The sequence below is a fragment of the Paroedura picta genome, chromosome 6, assembly GCF_049243985.1.
Source record: "Paroedura picta isolate Pp20150507F chromosome 6, Ppicta_v3.0, whole genome shotgun sequence".
NCBI lineage: Eukaryota > Metazoa > Chordata > Lepidosauria > Squamata > Gekkonidae > Paroedura > Paroedura picta.
In genome coordinates, this window is record NC_135374.1 from 59,060,038 (window position 1) to 59,080,714 (window position 20,677).

General features: G+C 41.4%; 1 protein-coding gene and 1 long non-coding RNA gene across 5 annotated transcripts in view; one reads left to right on the top strand and one right to left on the bottom strand.

Annotated features, from left to right (window-relative positions):
• Positions 1–20,677, bottom strand: part of RUNX1 (RUNX family transcription factor 1) — a 236,296-nt gene that overhangs the window by 31,328 nt on the left and 184,291 nt on the right. For 3 of the 4 annotated variants that reach the window (XM_077342647.1, XM_077342648.1, XM_077342649.1), the window contains one exon: positions 18,689–18,880. The exons of the other annotated variant lie outside the window; for it this stretch is intronic. In XM_077342647.1, the coding sequence (XP_077198762.1) occupies positions 18,689–18,880 (192 nt within the window). The remainder of the gene's footprint in view (positions 1–18,688; positions 18,881–20,677) is intronic. 4 annotated transcript variants of the gene reach the window in all.
• Positions 1,470–10,302, top strand: LOC143839916 (uncharacterized). The gene is made up of 3 exons (XR_013231936.1): positions 1,470–2,775; positions 6,574–6,718; positions 8,543–10,302. It is a non-coding gene; the product is annotated as an uncharacterized LOC143839916 (long non-coding RNA).

Here is a 20,677-nt window from a genome sequence, read left to right on the forward strand (position 1 = left end):
GAGGACATAAGGAGTTGAGAAAATATTATATCCTGCCCAAGCCTTTGGGAAGAACCAGAAAACAATTCAGCAGTGTGAAATTGCTGTGATCTGGGCTTCTTCCTCCACCAGTTGGAAGGAGGAGTGCCTGGTCAGGCTGGTCAGCACGCAGTAAGAAGTGGTGCATGAGCATTGCCCATGGTCTTACATGTCCACCAAGGCATCTAACTTTTTTGTCACTTTGCTATTGTTCTTCAAAAGATGTACAAATTCTCTTTTTGTAAATACAAATTCTCTTGAAATTGGTGAGGCTGCAATCCTAAATGTACTTACTAGGAAAGAAGGTCAGTTGAAACTGGTAGCAGAGATTAAGTAAATGTGGTTACTAGGTTTTATGTGCTTAGAATCACAAAACTGTCCTATTTTAAATAAACTTATTTTATGTCAAAAGATCATATGCAAGAAAGCTACTGTGCAACATGGTATCAGATGATGCACTGGCATTTCCTACCTCCAGCACCATCCAGTCAGTCATGCAACAAGGTGCCATCACCAGCACAAATGCCAATGCTTCTCAGTCCTTGCTGTAGCACATGTGGGATTTTATACACTGCTTGTAGTTTATTGTTGTGTTCTTAATGCTCGGTGTCAGAAGAAGAAGGCAGCATGATTTCAGACAGCACCGTTTAATAACCCCCATTCTTCCTCCATCTAGAGCTACAGTGAACACAACTTCCTTACTTCCTGTACTTGCCCACACCAAGTTCTGAATAGTCCATTCCACACACATTGGTTAATGCACTTTCATTGTACTTTAGAAGTAGATTTTCCTGTTCCGCACTGGGAAATCCAGCTGCAAAAGCTCACTGAAAGCACATTATCCCATGTGTACAGAATGGGTCCTGAGTTAACTAGGGCAGTCTAAAATACTGGCCTGGATTAAAGGAACACCACTCTTATATCAATCAATAGGAGAGAATTGCAAAGGATAGGCAGACAGCCATACTGGAAGTTGCTTGAGTGTTCAAATGGCAGCCAGGAAAGTGTAACTCTGGATTTCTTACCACAAATACAGCAACTTATATAATGGACTTTTTGCAATACTTTATATTTAAACATGAGCCTCTTGTGGCGCAGAGTGGTAAGGCAGCGAGATGCTATCTGAAGCTCTGCCCATGAGGCTGGGAGTTCAATCCCAGCAGCTGGTTCAAGGTTGACTCAGCCTTCCATCCTCCTGAGGTCGGTAAAATGAGTACCCAGCTTGCTGGGGGGTAAATGGTAATGACTGGGGAAGGCACTGGCAAACCACCCCATATTGAGTCTGCCATGAAAACGCTAGAGGGCGTCACCCCAAGGGTCAGACATGACTCGGTGCTTACACAGGGGATACCTTTACCTTTATATTTAAACATATGGCTTACATTTAATCTTGGTACCTCACTGACTCTTTGTTTACTGTTTGGACAACAACAAAAGTAAGATTTGCATGAAAAGCTACAGCATTTGCACTGAACTCATTTGAAATGCTTAATAAAACGTAGCCGCCTGTTAATTTTCACCTCTTAAAAGCAGCTGTAAATTTGGATTTGTTTCAAGTACATGAAATGTAAAAAAAGGAAACCCCCTCCTTTCAGGGCACTGAAATAGCTGAATCTCTAAAGGCAAAATCAGACAATTAACATCCTTTGCAAGCATTTAAATTTTTTTGGGCCCTGCAGCAAAATGCTGTTTACTGAAGAATGAATGTGCCATTCACACAGAACAGAGTCAAATATGTCTGAACTCAACCATCCTGGATACTGGCCACCGGTGGACTTTGAGAAAGGTTTACAGGTATGAGATAACATCAGACTTCTGTCTGCAGTTCCTTACTTCAGGGCCTTTGCTGTGTTTTAAAACAAGCAGGTGCAAGTACTAACAGAGGCACATTATTCCATCTGTCTTTATATTCACCGATTGCAGTATTTAATCATTCATCTTTGGGAGCATTATCATCTTTATGTGTTAGACCACCCTGTCAAGAAAGACTGCCAGATCCTAACTTGAAGCACAGAGACCAGGTTTTACTGGAGCTATGCCACTAAGAATCTGGACCATTCATTTGCCATAAAGTTCAGTCTTTGCTGAATGCTTTTTAAAAGTAAATTGCTGTGAATAAAACCAGTGTAATCATTCACCTCATGGATTTCCTGTGTGGACATCAAAATCCAGAAGATTAATAATTACAAGAGCATAATACCCAACAAAGCATGGATTCTGTTGAGAAAACTACTCAAAGCAAGCAGCTTATCTGTCCACGCAACACAGTTTCATTTTCCAAGTAAGGGAGGTTGAAGGTGACAAAGGTAATATGAATGTTTTACTACTTTTATACTAGCAGAGGAAATGTCTGCATTCAGAACAAGACAAGTCCAATCACCCCCTTCTCCCCCCTCCCACTCTACATCATGACATAAGGATGTATTTCCCCCATCTTTTTATAAGTTCTCTGCCTTTTCCAAACATATGACAGTTTTTGCTGGTGACGTCTCTAACAAGGCCTTCATTGTCTCAGACAGGTGTGAAACTGGAACAGATTCACAGCCAACAAACCCTGGTATGGAAGCCAGCTCTTGAGCTGAGAACAGGAACCGACCATCCAGTAATACCAATGCAGCCAGCCAGAGATGCTACAATTTAAGGCTTAACACATACACGCATCTATGCACCATAAATCAGATGATGATGTGCCAGCCAACTGGCTTCTTGGGCTGATGCCTGCAGACTGTCTGTATACATCAGACCCTGCCTGTTTGGGTGAGTGGAAACATTTCTTCTCCCTGTGAAGATGAGAGGCTGGGTGGAGCAACTAGTTCAAACACATCTCTTTTGGCCCCGTCTTGTCTTGTCTGTCCTCTTATGCATGCCTTTTGTGAGCCTCTTTTATTCATGACAGAGAATATTTAGTGTACAAACACAGGGGATCATGTGTACTTGCATTCTATATGTGTGTTGCCTTCACAAATAAAGTCATCCCTTTTCTGTACCAATTATATTTGTCCTAACATGACCTTTCCCCAGAAAATGAGTTTTCCAATCTATACTATGAGCCTCACCCCTTTTTCAAGGCTAAAAAAACCCCTGTATTGAATGATGGGAGGGAAAGGTGGCTCGGGAGAAGTGATTCAGGATGTAGTAAGAGTAACTGAAAAAAAGGACAAACACACAGATATAACTCTTTTGCTCTAAACCACACATACACATACATGCACACAGATGCATGCACACACTCCTTTCCCAAAGTTGCTTTTCCTTTTTCTGTACTCCTTGGTTCCAAAAAGTATGAAATACTGATCTACAAACCTTCGGATACAATCTTTCTGAGATTCATTCTAGTTTTGTTCCTATTTATCACAGTTTTCAAAAGTGAACAGGTTCTTGGTACAGCTTCCCCAGTTGAAAGATGATTCATGTCCTCACCACTAATAGAGCAATGTGCTCACAGCTGTGACCCTGCCTGTTGGTGGCTGTTTTCCTGTCACGCCCACCTGTTGGGCTTTATAGTTTTGGCTGGAGAGCCTGAACCACAGCTGCAACTGGCGTTTGTTGAGATGAGATTCATGAATGGAAGCAACAGGGTAGCCACACACAAGCAAGCAGGCATGCACTGAAAATGACAAGGAAGACATGGGCTGAAAAAAGTATCTGAAGATGAATTGAAAACGAAAATTTGAACTGCATTTTTAAAAAAGTGATATGGCCAACGTGTCAAGAACTGACTTCTTTGGACACTCACTAAAACTCTTGGTATAGACTATTCCTTTCATTCCACATATTTGGACCAATACACAGAATTACTTTAGCCTTTTCAAGTATTATTTTTTTTTCAAAATCCTATTATTTCTGGACAAAAAATAATATTAATCACAGTTACTAGTTTACTGTGCCATAGTCAATTTTGCCTCCAAGCAGCACTCTTCAACAATAAGTATTCAGCAAGTGGCAAAAGCGTCATGAACTGGGACCTCTACAGAGACCATTCATGGACAAATTCTCCTATCTTGCTTGCATATCTTCTACAGTCACAATCAATGAGAACCATTCCCAAATGTGGATATGTCAATGGAGTGCCTGGTTCACATAAAATGTTGTCTGCCTACAACAGCAATGTGAGGAAATATAACTATAACAGCTGTGCTGAGGAAAACAGCAGTAAAGGAAACATTATCTTTAAGCTTTCATAATTTCCCCACATAACTCTGATAATTAAGTACCAGGGTATTTGATGCCCTAGGGAAATTTTTACTCATTAAATATGAAGAGAAATAAGAGATGACATATTTTTAGATAGAAAAAGAGAACGGGGGGGGGGGGGTCTGTGCTCTGCTTTTAGTGCTGGAAGCAGTCACAAACCAGCTTACAATTGCTTTTCCTTCCTCTCCCCACAGCAGCTGTCCTGTGAGGAAGGTGAGGTTGAGAGAGCTGTGAGAGAATTGTGACTGGCCCAAGCTGGCTGTGTGGGGAGGAGTGGGAAATCAAACTCAGCTCTCCAGATGAGAGGCCATCATTCTTGACCACTACACCAAGCTGGCTACCTATGTCTAATTTGGAACTCTTAAATTCTGGAGCCATAGAAACTCTATATGTTCAGCCAGGCACGTCATAGGAATTTCTGGTGTAACTGTGGCTGATCAAGAATGTTTGCAGGGTGATCACATTCAGGGTAATGCTAGAGGTATTACAGCAGGTGTATTGGAAGAAGCTGTATAAATGAATCCAGTTCCTCCATAGACATACAGTCTACACAAGAAAACAGAATGGGTGACCTGCATGCACCACTCAAATCTCCCCTTTCAGTGAGCCACCTTCATTGAGCTAAGGAACACAAGCTCAGATAGAATGAATGGAAAGATGAAAGGAAGACGTAGGATTCCCATTCCCTGTAAGAGCCTAGTGTTTGGAGTGCTTCATATGCTATTAAAACCCAAAATACAAAATCCCCATAAAAAACGGAGACCACAATCTCTGCATCTGTGAGCATGTCAACCACAGCAGAATCTGTAATTTAGGACATTGAAAGATGTATGCTTACAGCCAAACTAGACATGTTGGCAACATGACCCAACACTTGTCTTGCCAAATTCCTATAATATGTAGGGGAGGGTGGAGGAATTTAAAGCAGATCATAGACAAATGGGATATGTTATTCCTACCCATACTCCCTCCAAAAACTCCCTGGATGTTTTTCCCTAGTTGTGATTAGTTTTGGTCTTGGAAGACCAGTGGAAGATTAGAATCAGGGAAAAAGGTGGTTAGGAAAAAGTTCAGCATCTGTTGCCAATGAATTGTACGTAGTCCCTGCATATAGCAGAAGATATAGCAGAAGATCCAAGTTCTGACATGCAAGTCTATCACCACCACTCAAGCTTGGCCCCAAGGACAAAACAATTTGCTGCAGCCAGGCATCAACCTATCAGTGGATGGTGAGCTCGAAAATGACTGTCTGCATTGCATCCTGTGAACACAAACTTGCAAACCAATTGAACAAAAACATGTCCAACAAGTCCACAGACGTTGGCTTTTGATCACATTTGCATGTAATGTAATTTTACTTGACAGTATGGTTCTTGGTACATAATACAGTGCTGGTTTGGAGAACTCATCACAGAGGGGGATTTTCCATTTTCTCTATGTGGCACAACATTCAAGTAGACTAAATATTTACCTCTTATTCTTCATCTCTGCTTCCCTGTGCCATTGTTATTTTTGATATGTGGTTCGGCTTCCCTTTATTTCACACTTCATGCAATATTCTATTCCTTAGCCACACTCACATACCACTTTCCATGCCTGCATTATAAGTAATGCTTGGCCTGTAAGGCCAGACTGCAATTTCAGCTTGACAAGCAGTGGATCCAGAAGGACTTGTAGTGGGTATTTCATTTTCCATCCTCTATTATTGCCCCTTTCCTTTTCTTGGCAGCTCCCATAGACTATCCCCCTTTTCCTGCTTCCTTCTCCCCTTCCCACCCAACTGACGAATTACCTTTTTCTCCCCCCCCCCTCCATTTTCAGCCATCTTCCACTGATTTCCAAGAAAGGGGGGAAGCTATTTAAATTTTAATGGGAACATGGTCCCTTTAAAATTTAAATACCTTTTGCAAGCCGTGGCATTAGTGAACTCTGAAGGTGTTTAAAAGGTTTGCAATCCCTTTAAACACCTCAATCCCTTTAAACACTTTCTCCAAACCATGAGTTCATACAGAACATGTTTAAAGGGACTACCATATCTTTAAATACCTTTCAACTTCAGCTATCTGGAGGTCCTGAAAAATCCTGAATATTTTCAAATTTTTCAGGTTTGGCCATTTCAGATAGCCACAATATAACAAAAAATATACCATACTACAATAGTACCTGGAAAATACAAATCTAGTATTCTGGGGGTATTTTTTTCTGGCACAGATTAGCCAAATGTACACCCTTAAAATCTAGGAATAAAAACAGAATGGTCCTTCAGAAATACCCAGAGAGTCATTGATAGCCTGGGAGGAATATGGATTTTTTCTCTTTATTGATGGTTGTAACTTTCATATAATAAACTACTTTCAAAAGGCTATTGCAGATCAGAGGTGCCTGCCGCATTGTCCTGTTGGTGGCTGCTTCTAGGAAACAAATGGACTGTGGAGTACATAATGTGGTTGTCTGGACTGGGCCTCATATTGCCCTGACTTCCTGCCATCAAATGTTTGCTTTTAAGGTAAGGAGCTCTTATATTTATTTATGTTAGTTGTATTTGCATTGGGAGGTAACTTGAGCTCTGATATCAAACCATGCAGTGCTCTGCCAAGAAGAGGATTATAGGAGAAAAATGGAGAGAAACTGGATTTGTCAGTGAAAAGCTAAGAAAGATTTTATTTACCAGAGTTTTGCAACCAGCACCTTTAATCTTAATAACAACCTGGTTATTCATGGGCCCATTCTATGCTTCAACAGCCAATAAAAAAGAACATCAATAGCAAAGGTCTCAACTCTGTGTCAATATTCTTTTGTGATTATATACGAAGTCTGAATAAGAAATTCACTGACTTTGTAGTAATGTTGAAAAGTAAAATTCTTCTGCTCTTTTTATCTCACAGGGCTAGTATATTTTATTTATTGGTCTCCCCTCAATCCTTGCTCAAGTTGATAAAAGAAGAAGAAAAAAGTTGGTTCTTATATGCTGCTTTTCTCTACCACAGGGAGTCTCAAAGCGGCTTACAATTGCCTTCTCTCCACAACAGACATCCTGTGAGGTAGGGGAAGCTGAGAGAGCCCTTATATTACTACTTGGCCAGAACAGCTCTATCAGTGCTGTGGCAAGCCCAAGGTCATCCAACTGGTTGCAGAGATACTTTCCATTTTTATCTTCACAAAGAATCCTGTAAGGCAGACTGAGAAACAGTGAATGGTCCAAAGTCATCCAATAAGAAGAGTTTGAGGCCTGAGTCTCCGTGTTCTAAATGTTCTCACACGCTAGAATAAGGCTGATCCCCAGCATGATACAGCAAGATTTTGTGTGTTTTCAGGGATGGCACGTGTTAAGAGGACATTTTCAGGATATGTTTATCAATTTAACTGTATTGGGTACTGAAGAGTTGTTTGGATTTTATTTTATCTTATTATGTGGCTTATGTTGTCTATTATTTGCCACTTTTAACATGTTGGAATGTTGAAAGTATATATTTTTAAATAAATAAAAAGAAGTATAGTGATTCAGAGACTGAGTTGTGAATCAAATATGAATTAAAGAATCTTTTGGCTACCGGTGTAGATGATACCGAATAAAGTCATAAAAATGCAGCTTTATTTGAGTATATTCAACTATACCAAAAGCTTGCTCTTTTTTTTTTAATTCTTCTGTGCATGGTCAAAGCACATAAAAGGAAGGGTCTTGATGAGCTAGACTTCCTTCCTGAGAGAGGTTCAGAGAGTGTGTACTACTTTTGGCTTCAGCTGCTACTCTGAGACTGATGTTTGCTGTGGACTATTGGTCAGATCCTGCCTGCTTGGCTGGAGAAGGGTGAAGATAGCCACTGGTTTTATTTTACTGTTAGTTGCTCTTTGGGCATAGTGGGTGGTAGATTGCAGGGATGTGAGCAAGGGCCTCTGTTTCTATTGCTGTTGTTCCTTTGATCTTTCTGTGTTTTGGCTTCTGTCCTTTTGTGGAGTTTTGTTGCTGTTTGTGCATGGGAGATGTGTGTGTGAGAGGCCAAGGGCCTCAGGTTTTTTTTGGGGGGGGTTCCCTTTGGTTTTATTCTTAGGTTTTAGTTCCTTCAGGTTTTGTGGCTTCTGGCTGCAGTTATTTTTGTGGAGTTTTGTGGTGATTTGGGCCAAGTAAGTAAGGGTTCCTGAATCTTCCTTCTGCTTTGGCTCTTTGGTTTAAAACTTGGTTAACTTATTCCTTTTGGCTCTTTTTGGGGGGGATTTCTGTGCGTGAGGGCATTCTGCTTGTTTCTTTTCTTTTAAAGTCTATTATTTTAATTGATTTTTTCTGTCTCCCTTTCACCATCCTCCACTTTTTCTCTTCTTTTTCTGTTTTTAGGATTTGGGGGTTGAGACTGGAGGTACAAAAGCAAGAGATGGCATCTCTTCCTATCCCCCCTCAAAACATGGTGTTTCTGCTCTTCACAGGAGGCAGCTCCAGCGGTGCTTGCAGCTGCTGGTCAGTGGGACTTCCAGCTGAAAGAGAATCCATGCTTTGCACAGTGCCAGCTGGATCAGTTTGGGGAAAGATCTCAATCATTTCAAGATTACTGGCTTGTGGAACCATCTGAAGAACCACCACCAAGCTTGGCTTCTTCAGGGGGGAGAGAGAGGCTGCTGCTGAGGTGTCCAAGAGGTTACCACCAACCAGCCAGGAACTGAGTCATGCTGTAACTATATCCAGTGTTGTACCTGAACGTTCCACTCCAGTGAAGGGATTGCAATCTCTGATAGAGATGCTTGGTGAGGTTGACACTAGGGTGCCGGGGTGGGGGGCACTAGGCAAATAAGAGGGTCACTTGCCTCGTTACACAAATAATTACTGTAGATAGCTGCCCCTTCTCCATGGTTGAAGACACTGCTTTCCACATACTGCTCCAGGATGCCTATCCCTAGTACACATCCCTGCTCACACGATGCTGAGCTGGACTGTGTTGCCCTCATTGTACAGGAATGCCAGGAACCAGTTGTCCTATGCATCTGTGAGAACTGTGCACTTCATGTCTGATATCTGAACCTCCCTCTAGTACATATAATGGCGTTTCTCACACAGAACCATAGGAGGTTTAAAGAGATGAATAAATCGTATCTTATTAAATGTATTTTCAACCTCTGCCTTTTTAAATTGGAGAGTCATTGACCATGTTCATTGAGTAGCAGTCAAGGGATGAATTCCAATTTTTCTCAAATCCATGGGAAGGCTCACACCCATAGTTTTCTACATTACATGTCCTATTTATTGGAACAAAGAACAGTTTCAGAACCACCTCAGCCAACCCACTGTGCTCATCTTTGCATGGGGAAATGGTACCATGGATGCCAGTGTCTCTGACTAGGGTCTTGTTGACTTCCTCTGTAGTTTTTTTCCTGATATTTTTACTTCCCCGGCTAATCCCAATTCATGTTAATGTGTGTTGTATAATTTGCTCCAAAATCAGCCAGTCTTACTGAACCTGAGGATTCCGTATGTTAGAGAAATCTCTTCTCTTCCCACTGCCAAACAATTAATTTAGTTTTCTTCAGCTAATTAAATATAATAGCTTATGCAGGAAGCAGAGCTGTTGTACCTTGCCAAAGACATTCCATCTGTCAAATGTTCACACATGAGTGCAAGAGAGAATGTCTCAAATGAAGGGCACAGGGACAAGTTTTCTAACCTATTCTGCCTTCAAAGAAAAGATAACTTGCTCATAGTCCGCAGTCTTAAGTACACTTAGTCTTCCCTAAACTGATCATGTATACTCATTTTGAACATACATGGTTATAGATGTTCATTCTCTTGCCAGAAGTACATTGAAAGGGGAAACTGGTATTCACTTCTTAAAAGTTCTGTACAGTGCATGTAGGATTTTGTTGTGAGGTCAGACCTTGTTTCCTGTCTTTTTGGTCAGCAGTGCCTTTAAGGCAAATGACCTTTAATTGATTCCTCTAGAATTCTGATCTTAAATATGTTGACACTGGTTCTTCTTAAAGTTATTATATAGAATGTGTTTCAAAAGGATATAGTTTCATGCAGGAGGTACCCTGATCCTGGGGGCACTTGTGGTTCAGCAGGAAACTGCATGCATGCACTGTGCTCATGAAGCTTTGCTTCATCTGCAACACATATGAACACATGAATTTGCCTAATATTGAGGTAGTCTATCAGTATTGTCTACTCCAACTGCCCTGTTTCCAGGACTCGGGCCCTAGATCAGGGGTAGTCAAACTGCAGCCCTCCAGATGTCCATGGACTACAATTCCCATGAGCCCCTGCCGGAGTTTGCATTCTTCCCTGTGTTCGCTCATGGGAATTGTAGTCCATGGATATCTGGAGGTCTGCAGTTTGACTACCCCTGTACTATAGAGTCAGTACTCCTTAACAAACAGTCCCAATTATCTTATGGCTGGACAGCATTTGAGAAGGAAAATAGTAGTTTTTTTTTCTCCCCCCAATCTAACAAGGAATCTTACCTATTTCATGGCAAAAATAGGAAAGGGGATCACATTGTTCACATGAACAACTGAAGATGAAAACGGTTAATTATAAGATTAATTAAAATTAGCTACAATTAATGGTCACTTTTTAAAATAATAGTATTTTTTAAAATTTTACTCTGAACAAAGATAATTTAGGGTCATAAGTGACCAGCTCATTATTTAGTGAAATGAGAAAAGGTAATCTCCAGTGCCTTAAAAGCACTTCTTTTTAACTGCTTGTAGTAATACATGTCTCACTAAATCTTTCACTGTTGTCTAACAATCCTAAATGCATTAGTATTAATGCCTTCTCACCATATCAAGCTGATTTCAAAACTGAAATATGAAAAAAATATGCCAAAAATAACACTATAAAACAATATGATTAAAATTCCTTCTGGCCAACCTCACCAATGTGTTTCTTTGGCTCATGAGAACCCTGATAAAGAAGGATGTTTTCCTGAGAAGATGATAATGTGGACCTTGAAAACATCTCTTAAACAAAGCTATTTGCACCTGGGAGGAGGCAAGAAAAATATTGGGGTAAACAGTCTTCTTCTGTCAAATGAACTGACTGCTGAATAATCTGCCTTGGTTTATTGGCATTTCAGCATTTCAAAGTATTTGTAAACATTTTTATTGTTAACAAACATGTACACAAGTATCTAAAATCATTTTAAGATGTGCACAAATTTTGTTTAGTATGTTGGTGAATAGTTTCATTTCTTTCATTTCTGGAGATTAATATTTATTAAACATAGGAATAAATGGTGTCCTGTTGGTATACAATTTTTTGTCTCCAGTTTTGTAGTCTGTATGTGTTTGTAAAACTGTATACGTTAACATTTTAACTTATTTAAGTGTGTAATTCCTGTAACAAAAGGGGGTGCTGAATTTGTTTTTTTGTGAACAGAAGCCTGTGTTCTGCATGACAAATCACTTTGACAAGAATTGCCAAATAATTGGGGGGGGGGGGGGGAGAGAGCTGGACGGACTCAGCTGCTCAATGGAAAAAGTCCCATGGCTGCTCCTTAAAATAGCTCTTTGGATCTCAGCCTTTGGTTCTACAGTCAACACTGAAAAATTTCAAGTCAATGTTGCAACATCTTGGAAATCATACTGAATGTGGAAGTGTTTTGTTACAGGTAATCAGAATAGTGAACATCAGGGAAAGGAGGAGGGAATGCTGAGGGTGGGAGCTCCTCAGTCCCTTCAGGTGTGTGATGGATTTAAGAATAACTTGCCTTCGTGGGCTTCATGACCTTGTAGAAACTTCCATGTGAGTATATTTTCAAACAATAAAAAGATAATATGTGACTTAATAATACCATAAAATTTAGCAAGCTTATGATATTGTGTGTCAAGCAGGAGGACTTTTGCATTGGATGGTTACTTTCTCATAGTGCTGTTGCAATTTAGTATGTTGTTCTTGCAGTCTGCCAAATGGGATAGTATTTCATTCTGTTTTAATGATTTTATTGTCATTTTTAATACCATTGTAACCCACCTTGCATCTGTTTAAGAAAGGTGGGATAAAATGTCTTGAATAAATAAATGCCTTTGTTTGGTTGTTCCAGTGCTCTATAAACCATTCTTCCCTGCAGTTTAAGAAGAGGAGGCTGGTATAAACACAAATGTTATGGATTAAGCGTGTGACCTTTTGTGCTGTCAAACAAACATTTAGGCTGGAGCACACAACAATGGAAGTGAAATGCCACAATATGTGGCACTCTACCAGAACTGCTGAAATCAGAAAGTAATGCTGGCCCAGTAACATAGTTTGCACTTCTGCTACTAAAAATGTGACCAGTTACCAAATGCAATGCAGAGGTGGGCAATGACACACAAAACTGGATAGTGGTGGAGAGCTGGTGTAATAAAAGGAGCTTCCATAGAAAGTTTGCTACAAGCATCACTGTCAGTGCAGAGCCTACTATATCAATTCAGCCGTACATGTATTATAATAAGAGGGCGACTAGACAGTGGCAGAACTTGATGGTAGTCACCCAGTTGCCTGGCAGAGGATATCACTTCAATTGCATCAGCACAAGCCACATTGCTGCACATGGCTAGCAGACCAGGGATTGTCAGGACCTCTATAAGTCATCAGCACATTGTATAATTAACCTGCAGATGATGCTCAAATGCTGTAGGGATCCAAACACATTTCCTCCTGCTGTACATTGGGGATCTTGCATTTTGCCATAGAGACCACTGGTCATAAGTAACATACCAAGTCGTATGAGGAAAGATTGAGAGAGCTTGGTCTGTTTAGCCTGGAGAGAAGATGTCTAAGAGGTGATATGATAATCATCTTCACATACTTAAAGAGCTGTCATATAGAAGATGGAGCAGAGTTGGCTCCTGTTGCCCCAGAGGGTCGAACAAGAACCAATGGGTTGAAATTAATTTAAAAGAATTTTTGGCTAAACATCTGGAAGAAGTTCCTAACAGGGCAGTTCCTCAGTGGAACAGGCTTACTCAGGAGGTGGTGGGTTCTCCTTTGGAAGTTTTAAAACAGAGGCTAGAAATGCTGACAGAAATGCTGATTTTATGAACTTAGGCAGATTGTGAGTGGGTGGGCAGGAAGGGATGTGCCAATGTTTGTCTCTTGTAGGCCTTTCCTTGCATACCCAGGGAACTGCTAATAGCTGCTGTGGTTTGGTAGGTGAATTTCCTCCAGGCCAGGCTGGATTCTGGAGATGTTTGGTGGGCACAAAATTGGGGTCACCATGGGTAGGCAGGTAGTTATGAGTTCCTGCATTGTGCAGAGGGTTGGACTAGATGACCTTCCAACACTATGATTCTATGAGAATATGGTATATCTGTTAACAGATTTTGGCATTAGTGCCACATACACTCATTATGCAGCACCTGGACAGCACTGGTAATTTTTTCTTATTTGCCTGTGAAGCTTTCACTGCCTTTCTTTTTAATTGTGAAGCTTTAGGAGGATAAACATTCCCCCGGCTAGAGAATTCAAGTTTTGAAAAATTCATGATCACAATGAAACCAGTTTTATAACTTTGTCCATCAGAAATCATGTTCTGATGTTATTTGTCTTTTTTGCCTTTTATTTCCTACACATCTGCACAGCTCAATGGGCCCACAGGATGGTCAGGTATTAAGTAATGAGAAAGAGAGATTCTACTGGTCTGAGTAGAACACACTGACCTTGATGAACCAATGACTGGTCTGACTGAAGCTGGTAAAACAATCTCAGGTGTTCAGGAAAGCTGGAATTCAATGTCCCTATCCTTTCTTTCAGTGGCCCGGTTACTGTTACACATGTGTTTGATTTGACACTATTGGCTTTCAGATAGGACTTCCAGATTTATTTTTAACAAACAGAATAAAGCAAGATTGAGGCATACTTCAAGTGACCATTTATTCTGATTTAGGGCTGCCAAAACAGCCTGGCTTCCTGCAGAAGACTGGGTGGGTGGGTGGGGAGGCTAGGCTGTCAGCAATGGCATAGATTTGAGTATAGTAGCATCTTGGGGACAAACACAATATTCAGAGTGTAAGCTTTCATGTCAAAGCTCCATTGATTAGACCTTTGAGTCCTGAAAGCTTATACCTTGAAAATCTTGTTGGTCTCTAAGGTACAACTGGACTTAAATTTAGCTGTTCTACTGGAGACTAACATGGCTGCCCTCTGAAGCAATTACTTCCCCCAGAAGTGATGCCCTGGTTTGCTAAAAATCACCAGAAACTCTATGGTAAAATTATATGGCAAAACCATAGAGATCTTGGCAATTCCTAGAAAGAGCAATGTCACTAACAGACTGACAGTGTTTTTTTAATTATCTGATCCCTGCCAATATATGGCAACCCTAGTCTAACTAGATTTATTCCAGCTCCCCAAATCACTGCAATCTGAAGCAAATTATTATTTTCACACTGTATAAATGCTGGCTTGTAAAATCATATAGACACATGCACAAAGTGTTTTTTCAAACTTGAAAGAGAAGCTGCTCAACTTATCCTTTTCTGCTCTGTGAAGGCCTAGGTTTTGAACTTTTTAAGTGGACAGGTGTATTTTCCTTCTCGTCTGTGAAGAAAACCAGAAGTCAATTATAGAAAATTACGAGTATTAACCTGCACAGACTTGCTTTCAACATTCAAACTGCTTTCTGTTTGAAATATAATACTTGATAAAAAAATAGAAATTCAGTTTAAAAAAATCTTCAGCTTTATATAAGAGGAAACCTCTGCAAGTATACAGTGGTTTAGTGCTATGACCATCTCCTCATTGCCTTTTTAATCCATCAATATAGGAATATTTTTAAATCTGTTCTTAGCTAGGATAAAGATTAATATTTGTTTTGTGGAATTTAGAAACTTGTGGTGAAAGTTTTTTGAGTCTTGTGTATTAAAATGTTTAATATACAATATTTAGATGAAAGCATAGAAATAATACTGAAAGGTTTTCCATCACTTTCATGGGGCAGGATTTTACTGTGAAGATTAGCAACGCTAAGATTAGCAATCCTTACTGTATGTTCCAAGAGATTTGTGTGCTGGGTATTTAAGGAGGGCAAGCAACAGAGATGTAATGTCATAGCATACACCCTCCAAAGTTGCCATTTCTCCGAGTCTGGAGATCAGTTATGATTTTGAAAGAATGCCAGTCCTCACTTGAAGATTGACAACCCTATCAGAAATCTGTACAGAGCAATTTCTATTTGGGAGCTTTTGCAAAAATGGTCTTATCATTACTGGATTTTATCAGACTAATGAGATATCCACCAACTCATATGAAGTAATCATCTTGCTGTCATATTCCTGTTTAACCAAACATTTAATATTTTAAAATATTTGTCCAAAGTGTTTGGCTAGATGAGTTGTATTTTTATTATAAAACAATATACAACTACCTAGAATTAAGGTTGCCGATATATAATCTTTAAACTGCCCGTGGCGCCGCGGGCGGCGCCACGGACTAAATAAAACGCTAAGGGTTGGTGGGGAGGAGTTAGGGTGGGCTCTGTCCGGAATAAAAACTTGGAGGAGCGAATCAGGAGCCGCAAAGCGGCTCCTGATTCGCTCCTCTGAGTGACAATCCAGGGCCAAGTGTCCAATTGGGACACTTGTTGGGTCCAATTGGGACCCTGTTGGACACTTGGCCCATCTCCCGGACCCTGCAACACACACTCCACTTCTCCTGAGCCGCCATCCTGCACAGATGGCCGCCAGGGAGGAGGCTCGCCCCACCCCGCTGGCCTCGGGGAAAATTATTTTCCCTCCGCCCAGTGACTGCCCTTCCCTGCCTTCTACGCCTCCCCGGCCGCCTCCCCGGCCGCCGCCACCACCAAGAACGTCCCTTCCCACCACCACCAAGAACGTCCGTCCCCGCCCGCGCCTTCCCTACAACCTTGCCGCTCGCCGCTTCTCTGCTTCTCTTCGGCCTTTGCTGCCGCCGCCGCAACCAGCCCTCGCGCTCTGACGCCCTTCAAGTGGTCCGCAGCCACACGGCCACAACCGCCCCGCCCAGTCCTCGCCGGCCAGCACCAAAATGGCCGCCGCCACCCGGAGAACCCCCTGGAGCCGCTCATACGCCCGCCACGAGCCCAGCCGTCCCCACCCGGCCTGAAAATCGCAGCAGCCACTCGCCGATCCCCCTGGAGCCGCTCAGATGCCCGCCGCAAGCCAAGCCGTCGCCGCCCACGCACCCAGCCCTTGCAGCCCGCCCCGAGAATGGCTGCTGCCACCTGGATACCGCCGTGCAGCTGCTCACACGGCCGCCACAAACCCAGCTGTTGCCGCCCGCTACAAGCCGCATCGCCGCACACTACCCACCTCACCTTCTGAATGCACGCGAAGACCAGGAGACCGATGGTGAGCCGATCCGCCACCAGCACAGAAAGCCGGGCTGTCACTGCCCACTAACACACGTTGCCCTGCTGCCCAGATGTCCGACGGTGAGTCTTGCCGACTGGGGGGGGCCCAGAGTGACATGCGGTGCCCCCGGGACAAATGCCCCCCGCCCCCCCCACCGTACCCACCTGCACCTAGCGCCTGCTGTATTTTACCCAAAGCGGGCTTAATTCCTAGTATGATAATAAAACAGCTATCAAATAACTATTTAGTCACATCTAGCCATGGATTCCCACACAGTTCAATGAAACCCACATGAAACATTGTGGGGCTATTAACATATTACAGGAAAACATGTATAAAAAGGAATGCTAAGAACCCACTGTTTGAATGCTTGCCCATGATTTCTTTGTTTCAATACCATTGTTTTATATATTTTTAATGAAAAGGTCTGGCTTATTTTCATGCTATTTAATGTACGAACTTCCTGCTTTGGGCCTTTGGAGGGGTGGCATATACATTTTCTAAATAAATAAATGTTCCCCATCAGCAACCACCTATTCTCAGGGCTTAGAACACATGTGTGAGTTAAGGACCTCCATTCAATTATACTAAAAGTGCCATCCTAAACAAAGTCACACCCTTCTAAATCCACTTAAGCCAAATGGCTTAAAAGGGTGTAACTTGTCTTAGGATAGCACGGTAAAGCATTGTGCACTTGTCAGATATGTATTCTACAGTTTAAGCAAATAAGAATTAGGTTCTAAAAATTAAAAACCCAGTTTTCAACTATACTCAGCCAACATGTGGAATGATGGAAGAGCAGCAATGGCAGAAGAGGTTTTGTGACACACTTAGGAGGAACTAGACAGTAGGCAGAACTGAGCTATCACCCACCTTTGCCACCTCTTTCTCTCACCTTGTACCCAAGGAGAATATGGGATAGAGGAGAAATTTAAGTCAAAAACTTTCCAAGAAAAATGTGCATTTGTTTCCACAAGTAGCCTACGGTATCCTTTTTAAAATACTGCCTTGTGTTGATACCATCCCTCTTAAACATACAGCAAAGCAAATCTTAGGATTGGGCTGTAAGCAGGTTCAGGCATTTCATCCATTCCAGGTTCAGATACAAGTTTTGAGGGTACTCCTCCTCTCTTTTCCCCTCAGCCCCCCCACACACACATGCCTTCCTTCCCTTCCCTTCCCTGTACTCCTTGCCTCCCACCTGCCTATATATCCTTTCCTTGCCTGCTTGTCGCAAAAACGTACACAAGGCTGCATTCTTTCTTGGTCTTTCATCTTCTAAAATGGCATAGCCAATGCTTGTTTTTAAAATGACTGTATGAACACTGCCAGAATGATCATGATGTGCCATAATGCCTGTTTCAGCCATATTACTTCATGGCGAAATATACCATTTCAGTTACAGCGATTTTACTACCATCCTGTAAAACATGGATTCCGTTCATTGAGCTACTTGCACCACCATCATAACCTCATGGACACTGGGACCTAAGCTAGGGCAAGGACCTTGCTGTCAGTCCGGCTAGCAACACAAGTCAAAGCAGAAAATGTTGCAATTAAGTACATGCTTGATTAAGTGCAGGGGTGTTTCTGGGTGTCCACCTCTCCAATCCAACACAATGAGTATCGCCTTAACAAAGTATCCATTATTTTCACAGACAGAGTAGTTGAAGAGGTCAAACAATCACCACATTCACCTACTTACTTGATGGAGTTTCACAGGCAGAGTAAGAGCCTAACTCTGTGTTATACAGAAAATGCATGAAATGAAAGCCAAAAGACCAGTCCTCAGGAGCCAGTGATTAAGCTGTTCCCTGCCCTCTGCTTAATCTCTAGAGCTGCTTTTCTTAGGAAGACAAGCTTTTGAGCTTTTATTCGAATCAAATAAATACAATATGTTATATGTATGTAGGGAAGAACCTCACTATAGCAGATAACCACAGAGATGAAGAAAAGTTGTTCTAGTAAAGGATCTCATGCTATTTTCTTCTGCTGCAGATTCATGAACCAAAGTAAAATTGGGTCCACTCCTATTATTCTAGCTACAGATTCACATGGGGATGAAATGCACTGAAGGAAATTGCATCCTAGGGAACCAGTGCATACATCAGATCATGCTAATCTCAGTTTCAATGGCAAGGAGTGACCTCCCTCCAGCTTGGAATGGGGAACAGGTACTTACCCTGAATCTGGCTTTGAGGCTGAGGGTTAAAAGCAGTGGTGTGGTTCAAGGAAGCTCTTGGATTAGGTGTGGGGGCTGAGTGGTGTGGGCTGGCCCTTATAGCTGTACGACGCAACTGCTCCAGTTCACTCAGACGCTCTGAAAAGGACAAACTCCCAGGCTTTGTCTGCTCATCTAGTTTCTGACGGTGTCCTATGGTGGGGGTGGAGGGAGAAGATGAGAAAATCTCTCATTGACATTCCAGAATGTGTTGATAGATACATAGCCCATTAGAGAAAGTCAACAAATATTCTATATAAATAAATGAGGAACAGGACATCTCAACCAAATAAAAATACCATTTATTTCAGTGGTAGTACATTATTTGTTTCTTTCTTATATTTAGCAAGATTTGGATCCTGCCTTTTAGCCCATTAAGGGCCACAAAGGTGGCTAACAACAACAAATAATGAAACATTAAAACAACAGAACATGATACATACTGAGAGCCATCAATAAAAATATATTAAAAATTAAAGATTTCTTTTTCCCTTCTCTATAAGTTGGTGTGTTAGAGCATTCCTATTTTTCTGTAAAATGACTTGTTTATTACTGTACCAGTATTCTTTCTAATTTATATAAAAGGAAAATATTTTTTTATTAAAAAAATTAAAATATAGGGAAGGGAGAAGGGGTTATTGAGAGAATGCCAAATAAAACAAAAATAGCAAAAGACAAAGACAGTTGTAATTAGCTGGTGTGTTTTCACCACATTGGATTCTAAATGTAGACTCCAAATTTGTGCATGGAATTCTGCATCTGTGGTTTTCTCTCATCTCTGCCCTAGACACCAGTTGCGGCATATGTTTTGCATTTTTGTCGGGAGAGTGGACAGTCCTGCCTCCCATAATGCTTCTCACTTTTTTGGTCTGAGCATGTGCAATAACACACTTGCACTGTAATGCAATAATTTGATTCTCATGGCACTCAAATCACCCAAGCAAGGGAGGGGTGGTTTCTTGTGTTGATGTGTGCTCAATCACCGTGCATGCATAAAGACAATGTATGTCAGTCACCGTTACACAACCGCTTATCTGCATGCAAGTTACAAATTGTCCTGTTGCATCTTAAATCATGAAAGTAAAGTGTGTTTAGATGCTGGAGGGGGAGACTGGGGAGGCAGGAGGAGGAATGTGGAGTCCTCATTTTTTATTTAAGTTTAACTTTCTGAAGTGTTCCCAGAAAACAGTTTCTTTCAAATTTGTATTGTAATGCAATCATGTTCAAAATTTAAAAATATATATGGAGGGGAGAGGGGGGAGGGGGGGAGGAGAGGCGGATAGTAGGCTGAGTTTATACGTATCTGTAATGACATCACTTGAGGTTGAAATGGAGGAGGAAGTGGACTCGAATCCCGAGATTCCTCATTGGAATACCACTAACTGCTTTCCAACAGCATGGGAAGGAATCACTGTTTCAGAGGGTTCTCAAACCATGACGCAAAGAGGGATTGCATTCAGATCTACTCCATAAGAGTCCAGTTTTTATGTTAAAGGTTTGTTATTTGATGGGATCTTAGGAAGACCACTACAGCGTTCTTCACGACTGTGGAAACAATCAAAGTTTGACTCCGGTGTTGCCTCTAAGACCAACAAAGTTTTATTCAAATATAAACTTCTGTGTGCACGCCACTTCTTCAGATACGTTGAAAGACATGTTACCAGTCCATACATATAGGCAGAGGGTGACAGCAAATTAGTATAAGGGTTTTTCAGATACAAGGGCCAAACTTGAATAACATTCTTGGTTTATATTGGTTTATATTGATATAAATATGTCAGCATTGGTGATAGCTGGGCAGATTTTTCTTAATTGTGGAATGCTGAGACTAATTAAGTGAGACCCTGTTGTAATGCTCCATCCATTTCTTCTCAAGTGTGGTGATAATGTTAGACAAATATCCCTGAAAACGGAATTCTATAATCTTGGTGCCACAATTGAAAATACACT